Source organism: Myotis nattereri (genome assembly GCF_964212035.1).
Source record: "Myotis nattereri genome assembly, chromosome: 1".
NCBI lineage: Eukaryota > Metazoa > Chordata > Mammalia > Chiroptera > Vespertilionidae > Myotis > Myotis nattereri.
In genome coordinates this window covers 162869648-162893448 of record NC_138075.1, presented here as the reverse complement: position 1 = coordinate 162893448, position 23801 = coordinate 162869648, and the positions used below count along the sequence as shown (strand labels likewise).

At 39.0% G+C, this 23801-nt stretch overlaps 1 protein-coding gene and 1 long non-coding RNA gene across 2 annotated transcripts; one reads left to right on the top strand and one right to left on the bottom strand.

Moving 5' to 3' along the window:
• Positions 1-237: 237 nt before the first annotated feature.
• On the bottom strand, positions 238-15674 carry LAMTOR3 (late endosomal/lysosomal adaptor, MAPK and MTOR activator 3). The gene is made up of 7 exons (XM_081098256.1): positions 15563-15674; positions 15244-15289; positions 11999-12033; positions 6341-6399; positions 3825-3958; positions 2590-2653; positions 238-787 (listed from the first exon to the last, which is right to left on the bottom strand). The coding sequence occupies exons 2-7, from the start codon at positions 15250-15252 to the stop codon at positions 714-716; spliced, it is 375 nt and encodes a 124-aa protein (XP_080954382.1). The 5' UTR covers positions 15253-15289; positions 15563-15674; the 3' UTR covers positions 238-713.
• LOC308524116 lies at positions 15222-19772 on the top strand. Its single transcript, XR_013996387.1, has 4 exons — positions 15222-15891; positions 16142-16442; positions 17549-17650; positions 19590-19772. It is a non-coding gene; the product is annotated as an uncharacterized lncRNA (long non-coding RNA).
• Positions 19773-23801: the final 4029 nt, after the last annotated feature.

The window sequence follows — 23801 nt, the reverse complement described above, 5'->3', positions numbered from 1 at the left end:
ATGGCTGTAGTATCATGTTTACATATGTACCAATACTGGGAACAGAGCTCAATAATGAATCATATCTAAATTTTACGAACAATGCACAAACATTAAAACACTGAATGGTTATATAGGAAGCAGAGTGGGTGGAAAACCATTAGCTATCATTTTTATTAAAGAGCAGCACCCTCTGAGAAGAATCAAATCAATTAGTAATATTCATGTATATTGCAAAAGAATATATACACAAAAAAGTTAGTGGTTGTACTGATTTTATTACTTTTACTAAGCCATTTTATGTTCCCACACTTCAATGCAAAGAAATAAAACAATATGAAAAAAATATGTCCTCATTATTATTCACAATAAAATAGATCTGCTTCAATCTGCAGGCCTGGCAGAATGTACAAGGGGGAGCACTTCACGGCTCAAGTGGATCAAAGGACCATTTTGATTCCGACCCACCCAATAGAATCTCATGCAGATTTGGGGACTGGACTAACTCCATGGGAGCTGTGATAGACAGAACCATTTCTGTGGTATCCCCAGATCTCAGTAAATAAGACCTATACAAAAAAAGATAACAATCTGTCCATAAATTTTTAGTATAAGGTAAAAAAGGGACCCTTTTTTGGGTACCTGGATACAAGTATCTTGTGGTCTCAAGATTGCTAGATTGATATCTTGTCTATTATAATGAAGATAAGGTAGACATCAAAACCACTGTCAGGTTAAGAAACTTCTACAACTTGTCTCAATTCTTCAAATAATGGAGCAAGTTCCTTTTCTAAGCTGACAATTAGTCCTAAAACAAAGAGATTAAGAAAATTAGAACCTTAGAAAAAATGTTCATGAAAAAAGTCTTTGACTTAAATTCCCTTTGGTTGAAATTATTACTAAAAAGTAAAAAGTAAATGAGATAGTTTATTCCCTGTAACTAAAGCAAAATATTCTAATTCTAAGTAAAGTAACCAAAAAACTCATATTCACTATGAACTTTCTTCCATGTTTAAAGAAAAGTTCAGTGATGAATCTGGAAGACAACCTAGTCTAGAAATTAGCGTGTCTAGCTTCTCCTTAATTTACCAGAGTGAAAGGCTACATATTGTAGACACTGCTTATTTTATGTTTAAACTATAGGCCCAATGCACGAAATTCATGCAAGGGGCTCGGCCCTCACTGCGGCGGTGGCTGGCGGCATCGGCTCCTGCTGCCACAGTGGCGAGGGGCCTCTGCCTTGGTTACCACTGCTGTGGCAGCCAAGGTACCTCCTCTACCTCTGACCCTGCTGGCTGTGGCGACTGCCTCAGCCCTCGCAGCCCCGGCTTCGTCCAGAGGACATCTGGTCTAATTAGCATATTACGCTATTTTATTATTATAGATAAATATGGATTGTCCTCTTTCTCACAGAATATTAAAAGCATCTGGGATTCTCAAGGAAATGTTCTAAGTACTAAAATATAATTCTGTACAACATCATAATTTATAACAACCAATGAGTTATGTTAGTATGTGATGGTGATTTATCACAATTACTGTTTAATATACTTACAATATTGATACCACTATCCTATACAGGGGTGAGCAAAAGTAGGTTTACAGTTGTGAGTACATGAAATAAGAGTTCATTCTCGTATTACTTATTAATTCTTGTATTATTTATTTGTATTACAACTATAAACCTACTTTTGCCCACCCCTGAATAATTTACAAAGTGTTTTCACATATATATTTTACAGCTTCAATACATCAGAAATGGAAGAGAACTAATCATCAAATCTAAACCCCTCATTTTAAAGACCAGGAATCTAAGGACTGGCTTCAGTGACATAGATAGAACTAGAACTTGCTCTAACAATTCTAAACAGTAGTCAAATCTGAAGGAGACAGACCCTAAAAACAAACAAATCACTTTATCCAAAGGGAGTAAAAAATATATAATTCAACTAAATACTGTCACTTTACACATAAACACCCAGTGAAGGCTATTGGATGTAATGGGGTCTTGCTATCCTCCATGGGAAATACAGCTTCCTAGTGTGTGTTCTCAATTCTTCAACCTCAGGAAGAATGTGATTATGCTCACCTATTCACAATCCTCCGTCATCTTGCTCACTATCGTCCAGGATTTAAAAATGCTAATAGAATGGTATATATAGAATTTAACTCATCCGTGACCATTTTATTTTTTGGTTCTCTACTCTTTTTTTGTTTTCTAAAGCTCTTTTAATGTGAGCAAGACATAGCATTCAAGTGGTAAAGATAACATGTAATTTTCTTTTTTATCTTAAAGGATAACTTACCACACAAGCAGATATTAGCTCCATTATACAGATATGGAAAACAGATTTATTTTTTCGGAGAGCAAAGACCTTGCCCCCAAATTCAGATTTTCTTTTATCCTAAATCTATTAATGCTATCATATTAGACTATTCAGATACGGTATCATAAACAATTAAAAGCTGCATGTAACAGGAGGCACCCGATCAACAATTCTCTCATCATTGATATTTCTGTATTTCTCTCCCTCTCCCTTCTTCTCTGAAATCAATATATATATACATATATATATTTTTAAAGCTGCATTTAAAGTAATTAAAACACACCTGTATTGGCATTGCTGCTGGCTATGAAACTCACCACCAAAGGTAAACGATTAAACTGAACCACCTAAAAAGAAAAGAAGATCTAAATATTATGTTGCATTGTGAAAAGGCAGTATAATTCAATGAACTATCTTAATCTTTCAAAAAACCTTTAAATGGTCAATGTGTAAGGTATCATGGTATTATCTCATGAAATATGAAAGAGATGAAAATAAATATTTCCATGAAACAGAGTTACTGAGTATCTCTTAGAGACAACACCATTTAGCCTGGAAAGTTTTTAAGGTGGGACTGTGTCTTCATTTTTTTTTATCTCTAAAGACCAGCAGAGTGTCAATTACATAGTAAGAGCTCAATAAAAATTTAATAATTAAATGGCTAAAGGAAGTATTTCTCATTCAAGTAGCTGTATCTTCAAGATTTTTCTGCCTCCTATGTACTACTATAATTTAAACAAATTTAAATTAACTTTAAATCAACTATCTTTAACTTAGCTTCAATCTAATCTGTATCAGTCAAGTTAAAGGCCAGATGGGTTATTTTTTTTACCAATATACATTAGAATATACAACTTTTAAAATAAGCATCACTCATATAGACAAGTGATTAATTTATTCTAACGAAAATGTAGCTGGAGATCAAGAAGTATGTAGCAACTAATTTCTTCTCCATAATTAATAACCTCACTTATTTATATACAGGGTGTCCCCCCAAAATATGTATACATATTTTAACAGCTGATGGTTCAATTTTGAAAATAAAATGTATTTAAATAAACACTGCCTTTATAATTTTTCAAAGTGTGTGTATGTTTCTTAGGACAACCTATATATAATGGTATATTTTACATATATATATACATATATCCCAAACCAAATGAAGGAATTAGCTAAAATAACCAATTTAAATAATTTATCATTTGACTTTCAAGAGAAATTTTTACCTGTCACCAACAACACAAATGTCATTTGAGAAATTACACTGTTAACCTAAGGGCACCATCTACTGGAGGTAAGAGTGACCTGACTTACCCTTTCCAGGATAACATTACTTTATTACTACATCTTTTTAATTACTTTCCACAGTAAGTAATTCCTGGTGTCAAATTTGAAGGCTAAGATCTTAAAATTCCACCCCTTTCAAAACTCAAATTTAGAATGATAGCACAAGCTATTTTATATAGAAAACATAATAATAGTTGAAATCAGCAAGCCATTGAACAGTTATGAACTTACCTGGTAGGTATTATAGTAACAGATGATACTTTTATTTTTTGAAAGTCCAAGTTTGCTCCCTTGGTCTGTTGCAAGGGCAAAAGTAGATAAGAAACCAGGTCTCAAAGCATGCTCTGGAGCATTATCATTGGCCACTGGAAATACAAATGATTTAAGTAAAAATTATGCAGTGGACATGGTAGAAAGATTTGCAGCATCTTTTTAAGACATGGATCTGGAAAAACACCAAGCACAAGAGTTCTTTCCAATATTTAAAATCACATCACTAACTGGGTCTCATCAATTCAGGTGTGAAAAACTGCTGAGATGTTGAGTGAGCGATCAAAACTAAGGGAAAAAATGATGATTCTCACAATATTTTTATTTTTAAAAAGATTAAATGATTATATTTCTTTAGTATCTACCTACCTTAAGACACAGATTAATCAGTACATTTATATATTTTATTGAATGATTGATTTTGGAAGGAGGGGGAGAGAGGTACATTAATCTGTTATTCCACTTATTTATGCATTCATTGGTTGCTTCTTATATGTGACCTGACTGTAGATCAAATCCACAATGTTGGTGTATCAAAAGCCGTTCTAACCAACTGAAGTACCCAGAGCAATCAGTACATTTAATAAACTGAATATTCTCGTTAATTGACGGCCAAGCTAGAATTTTAAAAAAGCTTCAGAAAACTTTGCTCTCATAAAACCTATAGTAATATTGCTTATTGGTATTAATAATTGTGCAGCTGGCCAACTTTTTCCTTCACTCATTAAGTCAAGGAGTTAGCTGGGCAAGCATAAGGCTTTAACACAGAGATCCTCAGAAAGAATATTAGAGCTGGCAAATCTGACATTATTTTGTTTAAAGCCTTCATTACAGGACTAAGAAAAGACAAGTGACTTGCCCATAGCCACCAATGTTCTATGGTAAGTTAGAAATTACACTGGATCACACATCAGGAAATGATGGGTTCTAATGTTACTTTGTCACTGACTCACATCACAACTTAGGAATAACTATGTACTCTTTGCACTTGACAATCTTCATTTATAAAACAAAATAAATACATTATTTCTAAACTTCCTTTAACTCAAGTCTAAAATTACCTGACATGTATGATAAACCCAGCTAGAAAATAAATTGGCAATAAAATGTGTAGAGCATTATTTACTCTTTCTTTGGTAACACTATTACAGTGTCCTAGTATAACTGTACACATCCATTGATGATACCAGAGAGAGTAGAAAGATATTCTTAATATATACTGACTATGACATCATATACACTAAAAACAAAAACAAACAAACAAAAAAGCTTAAATTAGGTAAAAAGTTCTTTTTTTAGGTTAGCAAGCTCTTCTTTAGGTAAAAAATTCTTGTTAGATTCTGGTTAACTAAAAGTTTTGTAAAACATAAAAAGTTGTTTGTTTTTTTTTTAAATCTTACTTCCAGTAAAGAAGTACAGAATCAAGAAAGATTAAACAAAAACAACCAATAGTATGTTGATTCAAATATATGGATATTTATCCTAAAACTACTGATAAAAATATATATTGGGGAGGGGGGAGGAGTCTTTATGTATAATATATCTAGCTGCATACATGCCCAGCCTTATCATATAGATTTACTAATGGTTTATATCAAGCACGTCAAACTCAAAGGCTAACACGGGCCAAATAAACAAGGTTTAAGTTTATGTAGGCCACAAAAAAACAAAAACTTCAATTTTTATAGAAACGTAGGTTTATTTCGATAGAGACATACTGAATACAAAGGGCTGAAGTAAATGAGTAATCGTTAACATAAAGTAATAGAACATTTTAATAAAAATTAATATTTTTTTCTTGAACATTAACTTACCAGACACTGAATAACTGCACAAATTAATAAGCGTAATGCAAATAAACCTACTTCCCTTGTTTTCCAAAAGCAAAATATTTTCTGTTGCCCACACCAAACAAGTCAGTACAAGACTAAAGAAAGACGTGGCAATCAGCTGCTAAAATCTTCGCTGCTATTATTAGTGGAGAGAAATGGTGCACCTTCGCATAAGGCGCATAAGGGAAATGAATGCAACATGATTATAGTAATCAGTCATTAGTGAACGTTGTAGTTCATTATTAATAATTATGTATAACAGGATATTGTAAAAATTAAGTTACAAAATTTTTATTAAAGCCTTTCTTACATACCGTTATATTTGCTGGGCCACAAAAATACTCGTTGTGGACTGCAAGTTTGACATGCTTGTTTTATACTATACCATAGTATGTCTTTAATGGGAAACTGGGCCTGTGATTAAATCCATGCTTAAGCTCTGAATGGCAACATGATACACTTAATATGTAATAAGTTTTAAGTTTCAACACAGCCTTCAACATACAAAAGCAAACATTTTCCCCCAAAAACCTTCTCCTAAATTTTCTGAAATGGGTTTCATATACTTGCTTCTGTACTACTCAGATGTAAGTACATCTTTATTCTAAAGCAAACACAACACTGGCATGTTAAGTTCTGATTTACCTTTAATAACAGGCACCCCGTCTCTGTCTGACACAACAATAGCATGAAGCCCTTCAACACTAGAAAGGAAAAATATATAACATTTCACTTTCTGAAAATGTGTACCTCAAAGTCATAATGATAATTTTCATGTGTATTTCTGAAAAACCATGGAAACTCAATTCTTGACAGCCTAAACTCCTGTTTACTAAAACTCTTCCAGAAACTGAATGAATGTGTATCACTGACAATATATTTTTACAATTTATAGTTTATTGATGAAGAGCTAAAACACAGCTGATTCTCTGTTAAAATTGCTAATTATTCTGTGGTTTACTGAAGTATGACAGGTTATTAGCAGTGGAAACAATGGCAAAGACAGACTTTTTCTTTCATTCATTCTAATAACAGTGCCCAATATTTGTGGCACTGAATATTTATAATACCATGCTAAGGAAAAATAAAGTCACTGTCTTCACAAAACTTACAATCTAAAAGGAGAGTAACTATCCATCAAATAATCTCGCACTAACAAATATAAAGCTACAGTTGTGGCAAGTAAGTGATCTGTGGGGATACAAGAGCCTATAACGCAGAGGAGAGGGGAGGGAGGGCCAAGGTGGGCCAAGTGGGTCAAGGAAGGCTTCCCTGAGGAAGTGAAAGCTCAGCTTAGGTGTTATGGCACTGATTAAGACAAGGGCACAAAGATCATTTGAAGCTGAAGAAATTGGATGGGAAGAATGTAGGTTATGCAGCAATCCTTTCAGCCATCCTATATAATAAAAGGCTAATATGCAAATCAACCGAACTGAGGAACGACTGGTAGCTATGACGTGCACTGACCACCAGGGGGCAGATGCTCAACGCAGGAGCTGCCCACTGGTGGTCAGTGTCCTCCCATTGGGGAAGTGCCACTCAGCCAGAAGCCAGGCTCAGGGCTGGCGAGCGCAGTAGCAGTGGCAAAAGCCTCTCCCACCTCTGTGTCAGTACCAAGGATGTCCCACTGCCAGAAGCCATCAGCCGGACATCCCCTGAGGGCTCCCGGACTGCGAGAGGGAGCAGGCCGGGCTAAGGGACCGCACACCCCTGAGTGCACAAACTTCATGCACCGGGCCTCTAGTGTCTATCTAAGGAGCAGTAAGCAGAATTGTCAAGACTATACCTCTGAAATTAAAAAGGTGAGTTGCACCCAGGCTCTCCTGCTTACTACTTATGCTACCATGGGCTAGTTATAAAACTCTCCAAGCCTCAGTTAACAATCTGAAAATGGGGATAAGTGTACTTTTTGGCTATTGCAAAATTCAATAAAATAATACATGTAGAGGTTGGTACATAAGTTTACATTAAAATACTAATTATTATTAATATCAGGGTATCATCTGTGCACCCTGATAATGATACAATTTATCACTACAGTTTAAGTATTAAATTATTAGTAAGAATTGCTAGAGCATAAAAGTATAGTGTCAAAAATTATGAGGAAACATTCTCAAACTTTCAATATTTATGCAAAACCTAGAGCCTTGTAACTACATCGTATGTAGGTTGCAACTCAGAAATATGCTCAATGTTTCTACTATATAACCTACAATTATCATTCCTTATTGTGTTAACCTTAATATTTTAACTAAGCAGTGAATAATATTCACATTAACTTATACTCATATTACTGAAATTATGTTTTTAAATCCCACTGTCAAAAAATGTTTGTCAGAGAAGTGTTATTACAATTTGAGAAAATGTTACAAACAAAGCCATTTATCTGCCTCACATTAAAAATAAGAAAGATGAAAGAATTGTGTATATTTACTAGTATTATTTTCTATTATCATTAAATCCTAAAATTATCTATGGATTGAAACATAACTTATGTGATCAAAACATAAAACAATATTTTCTTCTAAGTTAAAAACTAGATTGCATAAAAATATATCCTACAGATACTTGAGACACCCACACACCACTTTGTGCAGTTACCAATGGCACCATCTCTTGAAATAGAAAAAGATTGGTAACCTAACTAACCATCAAAAAGAACAAGTTAAATAAGTTATGACACATAAATGCAATGGAATACTCTGCAAACAAAGAAGCAGCTCTTCATGTACTGGGAAGGACTGATCTCAAACTTACAGATGTTAAGTGAAAAGGCACATGGTTTTGAATAGTGTGTACAAGAAGCAACTTATATAACAACACAATGTAAGCATTTATATGTGTATATTACAAGAGATTAAATGTTTGTCACCCTCCAAAATCATATGTTGAAACCCTAATCCCAATGTGATGGTATCTGGAGGTGGGGCCTTTGGGAGGTGACAGCGCCATGAGGGTGGAGCCCTCATGAATGTACTTAGTGCCCTTCTAAGAGGCTAGAAAGCTAGCTAGCTCTCCTTCCCTGTCTGAGAATATGAGAAGTCTGCAATCTGCAACCCAGAAGAGGGCCTTCACCAGAACCCAGGCATGCTGGTGCCCTGATCTTGGGACTTCCAGCCTCTAGAAGAGCCGTGGGCAAACTACAGCCCACGGATCCGCCCGTTTGAAATGAATAAAACTAAAAAAAAAAAAAAAAGACCGTACCCTTTTATGTAATGATGTTTACTTTGAATTTATATTAGTTCACACAAACACTCCATCCATGCTTTTGTTCCGGCCCTCCAGTCCAGTTTAAGAACCCACTGTGGCCCTCGAGTCAAAAAGTTTGCTCACCCCTGCTCTAGAACTAGGAGAAATAAATTTTGATCATTTACATATAAGAAATACAGTAGGGCCTTGACTTACGAGTGTCCCGACTAACGAGTTTTTCGAGATACAAGCCGTCTCTCGGCTGATTTTTTGCTTTGAGTTGCGAGCTAAAATTCGGGTTACGAGCCAGCTTCAGATACCCCACCGCTAGTTGGCGCAGCGAACGTCACAGTGAACGCCACAACATCAGCCCAGCATCACATGTCTCACTTGTTCACTGCTGATTTGAGATACGAGTAATTTGAGTTACGAGCTCCGTCACGGAACAAATTAAACTCGTAAGTCAAGGCCCCACTGTATCCAGCCTGGTCAGTGTGGCTCAGATAGCGGAATGTTGATCTATGAACCAGGAGGTCATGGTTCCATTTCCAGTCAGGGCACATGCCTGATTGCTGGCTCATCCCCAGAAGGGAGTGTGCAGGAGGCAGCCGATCTATGATTCTGTCTCATCATTGATGTTTTTATCCCTCCCTCTCTGAAATCAATAAAAATAAAAATAAATATCCAATCTCTGGTACTTTGTATTATAGCAGTCTGAGACCTCTGTGTATACATGCAAATATGTATGTTTATATACATGTTTGCCTGTAGGTAACAATGGGTGCCTATGAGAGGGGAACTATGTGGCTGAAGGGCAGTGATGGGAAACTTCTCATTCTATGCCCTTCAATTAACTTTTGAATATTGAATTTTATGAATGTACTACCTACTCAAAAAAAAGCAAATTAAAAAAACAGGTAAAGAGTACTACAAAATGTTTTAAAAATCTGTCACCATAGGTACCTTTTTTCTTTTCATAGTAGTTAACTTAAATGCCACCTAAAGCACCCAAAGAGGAGGTAGAAGTTAAAAAGATCTCCTTCTTAATTCCAAATTCACAGAGATAACTGTCCAAAACGGTAGAAAAATTACTCACATACTTAAAGTAATCACTTAAAAGAAATCAGGTCACAAATATAAAAGGTGTTTCCCATTCTACACACAGTCAACAAAGAATAACCAGAATAGATTTTTACTAATAATTGAAAATAAATATAATGCATTGATAGGTACACTATACTTTCAGAAGAAATAAATTGTATGAAATATTCTGTAGAAATCTAAACCTTACACTTACTGAAACATTTTTTAACATGTTTTTATTGATTTCAGAAAAGAAGGGAAAGGAGCGATAGAAACATCACTGATGAGAGAGAATCACTGCCTCCTGCATACCCCCTACAGGGGATCCAGCCTGAAACCTGGGCATGTATTCTGACAGGGAATCGACCCGTGACCGAGCAACACCAGCACTAAAACATTTTTATCCCCACTCCCCGCAAAAGCAAATGTTACATTGGTAATCAAAGATATCATACTTAGTTTTATTAATATAGTAATGAAACATTTGGTTATTTTAAAACACAAAGTTGTGATTATTTAAGCCTGAGACTGCTTGAGTCACAACTAGACTTAAAAATACAAATACAAGAACTATATTTAACAGAGAATTAAAAAAACAAAACAAAATTGACTTGGTTGAGAGGCACAGCAGTACAATTAAGAGCATGGACCCACAGCTCTGAAGCTAGGCTGCCTGTGTCCAAACCCTTAACTTACATACATCTAGCAACAAATCAGTGTGTATTCTAATATTTTTCTTTATAAATGTTCAATAATATTACTTCCCCATTCTTTTGGCTCTTGGGTTGCAATATGCCTACCATCAAATGGTCACAGATATGAATTAAACTGGCCTCAGTCATGATGGAAAAAAAACACCACTTTGTACTAATCATTTTCTTTCCATTATGAAAAGATTTTCATTATGTTTTTACAAGTATCAGCTATGCCTCCATTTCTGTATTTTGTCGTCAGTGTGATATCCCCCACCCATCACCAATTTTAGCATCCTTTCAATATGCTAAACTTCTAAGAAGGCAAATACAAATACAGAAAGCCCTCATTTTTGTAAAGTTCCAATTTAGAAACATTTTAATTGCCAGATTAAATAACACCATTCCCCCTCAACAGCATGGATCAAATATCAGTAAGTATGATATATTAACTGAATAATTATATAGAGTACAAACTTCACTATTTCTTTAGTTCACACATTACTATGTAAATAACTGACATAACAGACACACATTGTGATCAATAAGTAGTCACATCTCTTTTTCCAGAGTGTTGGTGATTGATTACTGAGCATCTGTTTGATTTATGCAGAGAACAAAAACATGCAGCATTATCTCATTGTCCAGTGATACTAAAAAAATAACTGAAATGAGGCCAATTAAAGTGAAATATAGCAAAGAAATGAAAAGTGGTAATACTGGAGGTGAAATTTGAATAGAAATTAAATGGAGTTAGAAAAGAAATAGCTGGCTGAGAGGTTGACATTGTCATTGTTCTGCACAAAATGTACAGCCAGAGAACTTAGTGAAGGTGGACTTAGTGACATAAATGAGAAAGTGGTTGTGATGAAAAGGTTAATGGAACTGACAGAGGAAATGACACTGGCAAACAAGCTTCCTATTAAAGAACTCTCGGAGATATTTCACAACACTGGACAACATGCTGAAAGCTGACTCAGACTTAGGAGCATGCCAATTCGCCATGGCACAGAAAAGCTGCCTGTTCCTTATTGTAAGCATATAGCTTTCATGTATCTTAAGGTATATGGAAAGAAGTAGGCAAACACTGTTCAAACTACTCCTGCTAAGTTTTTTTTACAGCAAAATAAATGTACTCTTGTAACCTCTCTAGGCCCCATGTTATTTATTTGCAAATTCGAAGGATATTATTCATGCTACCTAGGGCTATCTTAGGTAAAGTGCTAAACAATAGCATTATATACACACAATATTTAGTCTAAAATAGCAAGAAACAAAATGCTACATAAAATTAACCGTTATGCAGAATTTATTTAATGACAAATAAATAATTTTTTACCTTGGTAACTTTTTATACAGGAATCGCTTTAGGTCCTGAAAGAGAACATTAACAAATCATGTAAAAACATGCCTTGTACTAAATTCTCTAGATCCTGTCCTAGTCACATTTCAGGGACCTTGAGTCATCATTCCTAACCTTTCTTGTTTGTGTTCTTTCCCTTTCTGATTTTGATACTTACTGGTTGTGTGACTTGAAGCAAGTTAACCTTTTTCTCTAAGCCTCAGTTTCATTATTTGTTGAGTAGGGACAATAGCAGAACCTAAGTCTTAAGATTGTTTTAAAGTTTATTGAGAAGATGAATGTAAAGTGATGAGCATATCTGGAAATGGGAAACCCAAATACATATTAGCTGTAAAATTAGGTCATACTTTCGTATTATTTCAAATCCTGGTGCTATTGTTGTGTTCACTTGAGAATATATTGTGAATATCTTTCCATGTATACACATCACTTTAACAATCCTGGGTAAATTCATTTATTTCTCGGAAATTTAATTTCCTCACATGACTAAATATATGATGTCAAGTGTTTAGCATGTGACATAATTACGACAAATGAAATAAAAAACTACTTTACTTTGTCTCATTACACTCTCTCATCTGGAGAATTTCAATGACAAGCAGGTATCAATTAAGAGCTCTACAAAGATAAATATGATACCTGCTGTTTTGAACCTCTAAACCCTACAATTCTCCAAACCTTAATGTTCATTTTTTTTTTTATAAATATATTTTATTGATTTTTTACAGAGAGGAAGGGAGAGAGATAGAGAGTTAGAAACATCGATCAGCCGCCTCCTGCACATCTCCCACTGGGGATGTGCCCGCAACCCAGGTACATGTCCTTGACCAGAATCGAACCTGGGACCTTTCAGTCCGCAGGCCGACGCTCTATCCACTGAGCCAAACCGGTTTTGGTGTTAATGTTCATTTTATTTCATGTTATCACCACCAGTTTACCTTTCCTCTCATTTTAAACATACACAAGAAAATCTCAACTTATCATGGTGTCATCTAAAATCCAAATTTCTCAATCATTTTGTTCCTACTAATGGCACTACCAACCCCATTATTCGGTTTGAAACTATGAGTAATAGTTAACCCTAACCTCACATTTGTCACTTTTAAATCACCTGTGAAGTCCAATGTTTTTAAACCGATTTCTTCTCCTTTTCAATGGACATACGGTTTACTTTCATTTTACTATTTGTGACGTGCACTAACCTCCCAATTGGTATACCGATCTCATGTTTCTATCCCATGCAGTTCTACACAGTGCCAAGAGTCATATTTCCTCCTTCTCTAAAGCCATAATTGCAGTGATTTTCAACCTTTGCTATGGATAACATATGAGGAGCTTTAATACATACATACACACACATACACACACACACACACACACAAACACACTCTGATGCCGGGGTTGGAGGTGCTCCCCAGATGATTCCCTGTGCAGCCAGTTTCAGAACCAATCTTTGAAAGGCTCTCAACTGTACATTGAATTATGTACAAACTAGAGGCCAAATGCACAAAACTCCTGCAGTGGCCACCTCTGCCTCCGACCCCACCAGCCACTGCAGCTTTGTCTGGAAGGAAGGAAGTATGGCCTAATTAGCATATTACGCTTTTATTATTATAGACGATACTTTAGACATTTGAGACTCTACAACAGTGGTTCTCAACCTTCCTAATGCCGCGACCCTTTAATACAGTTCCTCATGTTGTGGTGACCCCCAACCATAAAATTATTTTCGTTGCTACTTCATAACTATAATTTTGCTACTGTAATGAATCGTAAATATCTGATATGCAGGATGTATTTTCATTGTTACAAATTAAACATAATTAAAGCATAGTGATTAATCAGAAAAACAATATGTAATTATACATGTGTTTTCCGATGGTCTTAGGTGACCCCTGTGTAAGGGTCGTTTGACACCCAAAGGGGTCGTGACCCGCAGGTTGAGAACCGCTGCTCTACAACATGGCCTATGACTAAGTTTACAGCCCTGCTTCCTACCACTCCCTCATACATATCCTTAGCCCCAGCTAAACTAGACTATTCACAGCTTTTCCATACATACCTCTCCCTAAGTCTGCTTAGATTATTCATTCTAGTAGTAATATTCTCCCTCTCTTTTTAAAAAGTTGCCACTCATCATTTAGAGCTAATATCAACCACCAAATACTCCAATCAGGCTCTCCTGATAGACACAAACCAGAGGTAATCACTCGAAATTTTCACACAGTAATGTATGCTTATCTATGATCCCTTGCATAGTATTTTTTTTAAGTTGTAAAACTCTGAAGGAGAGGAATTATACCTCAATCTTCATTATTTCACCCTCAGCCCTTATGACAGAAACTTTTGCAAGACAGATGCTCAATAGAAAGTGATCTGATTATGCCTGACTAATAAGGTCTCAAAAATATAATGGAAGACACCCAAAAATGGAGATATAAGGGCTGTAAATGTTGCTTAATATTGAAACACATAATCTTGCAATCTGAAAAGGAATCAGATTCATATTAATGCTGAATGACTATTTAGTGTAATGGTTAAGAGCATGGACTCTGGACTGAAACTGCCCGAGTTGGTATCTGGACTACACAAGTACTAGCTGTGTAACCTGAGGCCAGTTACTTGACCTTTCTGTGCCTTATCATCACAGGGGTGACAGTGCCTACCGCGCAAAAGTTATAAGAAATGAATATATGTTCAATATTTAGAACACTCAGCATGTACGTAAGCAAAGTAACAGGAGGTAAAGCATCACCATGAGTGTGAGTATTAATGCCCTGCTGTTTCTAGTAACTAGCACAAGCTACCTAAGCTTAGCATTTGACTTGTGTTACTGCGCTAAAGAGATGCCAGTTGGAAATCAACTAAAATTGCTGCAATGAACCTAAAAAGACACCATGACCACTGCTAAAAAAAAAAGGATTCCGAGCAGCAAACCACAATTTAGAAACTCAAATGGCAATGTTCAGAGCCTCTTATGCCCGCGGGATTTGGGGAGTACGAACAGGCGACCTGGTGTCCTCCACCCCCATTCCAAGACCCACTCAGGACCCCGGCAAACCCATTCATATTAGCCGCTCACTGCAGACTACAGAAAATAATTACGGGGGGCGGGGCCAAACGAAACAAATTTCTACCGGGGAAGCGCTCCCTCTCCCCGCCCAGGAGTCTCCTCCAAACTCTCCACCCTCTCCTTCCTCCTGTGCTGGGGGGTAACTCACATCCGCCATGATGCACCCCTTTCTCCCGCGGGTTCAAGATCCACGCCTGAAAAAGAAACTCCTGGTGACTCTCCCGTCAAGATTCCCTCGCGCCCCACCGCGACCCTAGCAAGCGGCAAGAACCCGCGCCTCCAGGAGTGGCGGACACCGAAGGGAGCCAGAGTTCCCGGACACCGACATGCCTCAGCCCACCCCACCTCCCCAGCCCCCTGAATCGAAGTCCCCAGCGAAGGGGAAGGGCCGTCCACTCCTTTTCCAGCTCAGCGCCCGCGCTACCCGCGGGCCCAGGCCTGACCATCCGGCAAAGGGGCCCAGTTACCCGGCTCTCTGAGCAGCAAGGTTCGTGGCTGTCCACCGCCTCGGGGACAAGCTTCCAAGACAGGTTCCTCCGCAAGCCGCCGTCACATGATTTGTGACCTCCTCTGTGCTCCAGGAAGCACTCCCTCCGCCTCCGACGCCCGGGGACGCGGAATTTCCGGGGAGGGGCAACGGACACCGTGTGCGCGGGCTGGCGTCGCGCCCCGCCCCCATACCAAGGCCCTCCGCGGGCTGCGGCCTCCCGCGCCTGCGCAGACGCGCGGCCGCGCGGCCGCTGGGATACCCGCGGTTCAAGTTTGAACCGGATCGCTCGCTGCGTGTTTCCCCACCGTAAGTCTAGCGAAGAGACTTTCTTTTTTTTTGTGCGCAGAGAGTGTATGGATTCCATTCGGTTTTCTTCCGTTGGAGAAATGTGAAGGTGTGCACAGCAAGCACCAGGTTGCGGTTACTAGAAGCCCCATGATGTCCTAGTCTTGGCTTTCCCGTTACCGGAACCTTCCCCCTGCGCTCAGTCCCGGCCCCCTGTGCCCAACTTGGGGCTCCCGCCCTCCCTGCGATTTCCCTGTTACTCTCATTGCAGGCGCCGCAGGAGGCAGCGGACGGCTGAGAAAAGCAGCTCTAGACCCGGCGCCCCGCAGCCGCCGGCACCCGCCTCGGCTCCCCCCCGCGCCCCCGTTGCTGCCGACACGGCCGCACTGGGCCAGCCCACTGCGAGAGAATGCAATAAAGTTTCTTAAACTCCCACGAGGCCTCCTGGCCTGGCTCCTTGCCGGCGGGGACCCGACAGTTTGGTGCTGGAACCCAGGATGCACAGCAGCCCGTAGGGACCCCCACCCCCGGCTGCGGGCTCCTCCCGACCACACCGGCCACCCCAGTTTCCGGTAAGAGGCACTTGACCTTCTGCTTTGCTAGCTTTGCCCCACGAACGCCCGCGGGCGCGGGGCTGGGGTTCACTTCCGGGCCCGGGCCTGACCCCCCTGTAAGGGGAGGAGGTGGCGCTTTTGAATGCAAGCAGCTGGCAAGCCTGCTCCCCCATCCCCGCCTTTATTCCAGCCTCCTCAAAGGTGTCACGGTCATGTTACCCCTGTTACAGAATGTATCAGGAAAATGGCTTAGGTAATCATTGGCTTTAAATCTCATAGAGCTCTGACCGGTGTGGCTCAGTGGATAGAGCGTCGGCCTGCGGACTGAAGGGTCCCGGGTTCGATTCCGGCCAAGGGCATGCACCTTGGTTGTGGGCACATCCCCAGTGGGGAGTGTGCGGGACGCGGCTGATCGATGTTTCTCTCTCATTGGTATTTCTAACTCTCTCCCTCTCCCTTCCTCTCTGTAAAAAATCAATAAAATATATATTTAAAAAAAAAATCTCATAGAGTTGTTAAGACCGTAAGTGTAACTGTAATGAAGGGTTTTTGGTAAAGTTTTTCAGTTCTTAACTCTCTGTCATCGTCCTTCTCTCTTGTCATACTTACACCCACCAGATCCTCCTCCTGCACTCAGAGCCCCCTCCCACCCAACCCTGAGGCTTCTGGTCAGTCCTCCCCTTCCCCTCTGGCCCCCCCAGCCCTCCTCCCACTGCCCCTCTGTCTCTGGTCTCTGGACTCCACCCCTTCATCCACCCCCTCAGCCGTCTTCCTGAGCCCCATCTCACTGGTTCCAGACAGCCCAGCCTCCAGCCCTTTCCAGCGTCTGCACTGCAGACCCTTCCTCCTTGGACACGGCCCCACCACCTCTAGCCCTTTGTGGGGATTCTCTCCACCCTCGACCTCCCTGGTCACCTCCTTGGGCAACATGCCAACACAGTGCTTCTACGCCCCCCACTCACTCCCCCCTTGATCCTCCACTGGAACCGGGAGACGGGATATGCTTCCAGCATCCAACGGCCGGGGGACCCTAAAGCCCAGGTGGACCGGCCCACACCAGGTACTTCTGACCACAGGAAGGCGGCCAAGTTACAGGGATGTCCTTCCTCACTCCGCTCCTCCAGGTTGAAGGGAGCCCCTGCACCCCAGGCTCCACCGGTCCGTTTGTATTGGAGTGTCAGCCTCGGACCAGCTCGCCTCAAGTTCACAAAAATTCCCAAGCAACTGTAAGTCCCAGACCTTTGCCTAATCCCCTGTAAGCCAGTCTCCCCCCATTGCCCCTCACCGCTCTGCCTAGACTGGTCCCTGCCTCACTCTGCACCTCATAGCAGCTGTTCCTGTCCCTCTCAGCATCCACGCCCCACCCCCACGGATCGCACCTCTTGTCTTTCCTGCGGGACACGTTCCTCCCAGAGGATTTTCTTGACTATTCCTGGGAACAGACTACAACCTGGTTAAACCTGGCCCCATGATTGACCAAGATACTATAAGATCTCCCCTCTTCTAGTGCCTGGTCTTCCTGTGGGTCATCCTTATCATTCTTGATCTTCTGATGTACCATTACCTTATGTCACCTGGTTGGAACTACTCTTAACACTGTTGGGGTTGTACAATGATCTCCCTAATCCTTCTCCCCTTATTCTGTACACAGATTTACCCCATACCTCTAAAAAATCTCCTAAGTCCTCACTATCTCTCTCGAACCCTAGACCTAACACATCACGTCCTCATCCTAACCTGTTTTCCCCCCTTTTCAGCTAGCTACTCGGCAATCCCAGCCTCCCTACATACATGGGCCAACTCCAGTCTATCCTTCCACTACAAGGTACATGGAGGACTCCCATTCCAACTCATGCACCTCGATGGAATTTATAACTTCAAAATCACAGAAATGACTAAAGGAACACTCACAGGCAGGGCCGTACAGTTACTCCAGTCATACTTAAACAACATCACTGAGCACTCCAACAAAGTCCCCATCTTAAGACCAGTAACAACCAACACCGTCATAGTATCTCCGGCCCCTCTCTGCATCAACAGGACACACCCTGCAGGAAAGGTTTTAGGATATCTTGATCAACGCCTATGCCACTTTACTCTTGAAATTCAGCCCTCTTTCAAGCGTTGGGCTAGTTATATAGTTACCCAAACAGCCTACTTCTCAAAGCCTGTTCAGTTCTCAGCCTGGCCTACCATCTCAGCAACCTTCCCAACAACTGACACCTCCCAGTTCTGTTCAGGTCGACCGCTTTCCTGCATTAACTACTTCCCCTGGCAGGATTGCAAATCACAATTACGTTCTAACTGCCGCCAAATCCCCTCCCATGGCCTCACATACTCCAAATTTTGGGTAGACACTGACAGAAAATATATTTTTTTTGAGAATACCACCACAGGGGCTACACAGGTCAATCCTGAAGGCCCTTTTCAGCTCCTTACGGGGGCAACCTTAGCTGGAACTCTTTCTGTTTGGGAAAATGAAAACAACAAGCTCACTCACCTCTTCACCATCGAAAACACCTTCTGCTTAAAAAATCAAGGAATCTTGTTACTGTGTGGTACCAGTACCTATCTCTGTCTCCCAGCCAACTGGACTGGGACCTGTACACTAGTCTATCATCCCTGAGATAGACATTGCCCCTAATAACCAGTCCTTTAAGGTTCTCACCGCTTACTCTGGGACCAGCAAGGACAAACTAGATGATAGGGCCACAAAACTCTGACAGTTTTCAGAATCCTGGGCACCTGGCCACAGAATCTAGATTGGACCTCTTGGCTTCTGCCTTTAGTTGGATCCCTCTTAATGTTCTTTCTGGCACTGATCTTTGGCTCATGCATCCTAAGAGCCATTTCTTGCTCCCTCCAAAACTATATCCAGGCTGTCACTAAGATCCATAGGGGAAATAATGCTTCTCCAGCCCTACACTAGATATCATCCCCTTTCTCAGTCCCTAACTAGGTAGGGACAGCTCTACGCCCCACCTGAGCAGGAAGAAGCTACAGAAGAATGAGATCAACCTCCCTCGTCAGCCCCAGTTCACAGAAGGAAAATAGGAGGTTAGAATGCTAGGCATATTCTGAATCATTTCCCTGCACTCAGTTCTTTTCCATTATACCCCACTTGGATCCCCTCTCTCTGCGGTTTTCCTGTTATTCTTATTTCAGGTGTCACAGAGAAAGCTGACCGGCTGAGAAAATCGGCTTTAGACCTGACTTCCTGCACCTGCATCTGGTTCCTGGGGACCTTCACAAGACACAAATATCCCACCCTCCCTACTCTTGCTTCCTGACCCGGATATACTGGTCTCAGCCCACTGTGAGAGAATGTAATAAAATTTCTTAAACTCTAACAGGATCTTTTTGCCTGCCTCCTGTTGGTGCGGACTTAACACCACCCACTGCTCTTAACTCATGGCCTTGTCTAGAGTGAATTGAGGAGCCATGGTCTTTATGGAGTTCTCACAGTTATCTATCTATGCACCTCAATATGCAGACATTGGACAACCTTCTTTCACAGGCTCTTGAGTTGGAAGGCTGTGCCTGTAAGGAATGCTATTTTTTATTTGGAGCCTTGCTTGTTTGCACATTTTAAAAAAACCTACAGTAGATAGAAGGAAAATGAAGTCAAGGGGAACTTGTTTATGACTCGTCTTCAGTTCCAATCCCTAGCAAGAGTACAAAAAGAAATAACTCTAGCCCAAGACATGATGAAAAGAATTGGATATTTTCTATTATTCCTGAGAAGATGAAATGGTACATATGTTACAAATGACTTTCATTATTATAAGTGAATTTAGCAGTTCCATAGCAAATGACCTGATTGAAAATCATTTCCATTCCCTTATTTAAACCCTTAGCACCTGGGACACAGCTCCATTAATTTTATGCCCTCGCCTACTCTGGTCTCCTAACTTAAATGGTGGCATTCAAGCCTGCCTTGGGGTTCTATGTTTTTCTCTTATCCTGAGAGTGAATTCATTTTCACTTTCTACTTGGCCCTTTATATCAAAATAAAAAATTGGTAAGTTTTCCTATGTAATAAATATTAAGGTCTTATGTAATAAAAGAAAGGCCTTATAAAACCACATTTCCAGCTACCACTTTTTCTCTACTTTTATAGCCAAATTTTTGAAGTTTTTAATTGCTGCCTCCATTTATCCCAAATTCAATTTGATTATTCTTTTGGTTCTGCCTTGTTTATATCTCAAAATAATTTACTTATTAATATTCCTACTCTGGTCCAAGCCATGATCACCTCTTCTTTGACAATTTCCTATCCTTCCTACATTCACTTTTGCCCTCCAGTCTTCACACAGCAACTAAAATATTTTAAAATCTCAGATCTCATAATGTAAGTCCTTCCTTAAAAATCACAAAGGTTTTCTCCTGACTTAAAGTCCAGTTATCACCATTATGGTTTATATATGGTCCTATGGAATCTGACTCCTATTTTAATTGTCTAACTTACCCTGGCTTCCTTATGCCATAACCATAAAAGTTTGTTTTCATTGCTGTGAAGTTCCTATGACTTTATCAACTTACCACACTCTGCCTGAAACATTTCTCTAGGGTTCACCTTACTGCTGCTCTCATCTTTTAGGTTTCAGCTTCAACTCACTTTGTCAGAGAAATCTTTCCTGGTCCTCCCAAAGTAGGTTAAGTCTTCTAGATATATGCTCTCATTGTACCTTGTAATTTTTCTGTGGCTTTCATCATAGTCATTTACTTGACATTTATCTTCCTTGTTAGATATAGACCTCATAAGGATTTTTGTCCTGTTCAGTGATTAATTCCCAGCACTCCGCTCCTTCCCTGGGGATACGAGGCATTCATTCATTTACTGGATGGTTGAAAGAAAGGGCATATTAAGAATATAAAACATGATAAAACAAATGCTGTAGAGTGAGAACAGACCTTTTTATTCATATACTGAGATAAACTTCAGAGACTGAAAGAAAAAAATCAAATCATTCAGCAGAACATTCATTAAAATTCATTCTTGAACAGAGTTCTCACAAAAAATTTAAGTCTGATATAACATTAAATATTTTACAAATCAGACATTTCATTTAAATCTAACCGTATAATCTTGAGTGCACTATAGACAAAGATTTCCTTGACCAGTTTCACTTCATTTAACTAATACAAGGCTTCCATTAAAATCCTACCACACCTTGAAAATTACCTGCAGCTTTTAAAGACACATGACTTAAACTTAAATGGAAAGTCTTATGTAGCAATCCAGAAAAAAACAAAACAAAAATAGGTAAGAAGCATTTCTTAATACAAATAAATTGTAAAATATCATTTATGTGTGAGTTTCTTCTCATTGGCATAGTTATCCAACTAAAACAATTCATTTTGAAATTGGTGCTTAAAATACTCCAATATCACTGGAAAATGCCTATCATTTTAGAAGTGCTCTTAAATGGCAACTCTCAGATGGGAAAGTCCCGATTCCTGTGCTGAAATGAAGGAGACTTGTTCATATTCATCCCAGGCATCATCTGTTATGCAGTTACTAGACAGCTTGGCAACCAGTAATCCCAATTTTCAATAACATACTAAGACATTCCAAGAAACACTTCTTACCACCTACATATTTCCAGATTTCTAGATATAGAAGACAATTATATTTGAAGTATGGGCCTTACAACAGGAAACTTGAAAATATGAAAAATATTACACCAATGAAAGAATTCCCACCAATGAAATTCTGTGAACTGCTTTCAAAGAATATCCATGGCTAATGGAAGCTCTGCTCTGTGCAAACATAGTGTGGTATAAAATAATCACACATTTGAGGTATTAGCTGGAAAATATATACAACTATACATGGACACATCCACAGACTATTCACAAATCTATTGGCCCCCAAACCAGCAGATAATAAAATTAAATAATCACGTACCACAGGAAAAAGTTACAGGGAACTTACAAAAAAAAGTGGTTACATAATCCTTAATATAAGGAGTATGTTTTGAATTAATGTTTGAGGGAAAATGTCTCCATTTATATGAAAGTACCTATTTAAATAGTAATAAAACCAAAAAGGAAACCTGAATTCTAGGACTGTATTGCCTCCCAGATTATTAAAGAAATATGCAAGAATTCTTTGACGATCCTCTTCTACCCACTTTTTCTTTGTAATTAAAAAATACAATTAAAAGATTTTGGGAAGTTATTATCAGATGACTCCTCTTCACTGGTTTATAGAAAAATTTATGGATTTTAACTGGATAGTAATCCATTGTGGCCAAAAGACAAGCCTTTTTAGCTATTTAGTAAAGATGAAAATTCTGGTTCATTGTTCATTTTTGGAAGTTTTTCTATTCTGATAAAAAGATTATGAATGCCATTTTAGTTTGCTTCACTTAGTATAAAGACAGTTATATGGGTAGTAGTAAACCCAAGCTTCATATGGGGAAGGCTAAATAAATGCACTAATTTTCCTTTTGAACCACTTAGTCCTCTGACTTAATACTTACTGAACTGGAAAAAATGGCTAATTTGGTCCTCAGGACAACATCAAAAAATATTTCACTGCCTTAACACAAGTGGGAAATTTACTTTTAATGAATATGTAGGAATCCATTATTAGGTAATATAAACATGTCAAGTGTATTAAATAACAGCTGCACTTGAAAATAATGGAGACCAACAAAGGAAATCAAGATGTTAATCATATTTCTTGGTAACTATTTTACATACTAGTGTAACTGAAGAGTTAACAGGAAGAAAACTTAAGCATAAAAGTGCAATTAAAGAAAAGGGCTGAAATTTTACATTCCTGTTCCTGTGAACACCTGAGCTGATACAAAGGCAGACTGGCTTAATGCCTTGGCATATATATGCCTTAAGGACCTTTTCTCTACCAAATCTTTGTAAATCTTAAGTAAGCATGTAATGATTATGAAACAACTACTTATTCAAGCATTCAAATGCAATCTGTTTCTAAAATTATTCTCATTTATTAGATGGATTACACTTTGAAATTTCTCATTGTTGAGAATTATCATTTCATTAAAATAAATTCTGAAACGTACAAATGTCTAGCACCTGTCTAATTGAGCACTAAGGAATAAAAAAAAAAAGTAGAAGAAAAGGTATTATTTACTTTCCCCCACATCCTCACAAGGATAATGTTTATGTGTGTGTTGTAAAGGATAAAAATGTAAATCATTAATAAATATACTTGCTGCCAAACTTCTAAAATACCAGTAAGAAAAACTAGTAAAGCAATACTTAAAGAGGGCTATTAGGCAATGATTAAAATGAACAGTACAAGTTTTCAAATGAAATTGCAAGACTCATGTAGGTAAAACTAAGATGACAAAATGTTGGATTTTTAAAAGTAGCAAAAAATATGAAAATCTT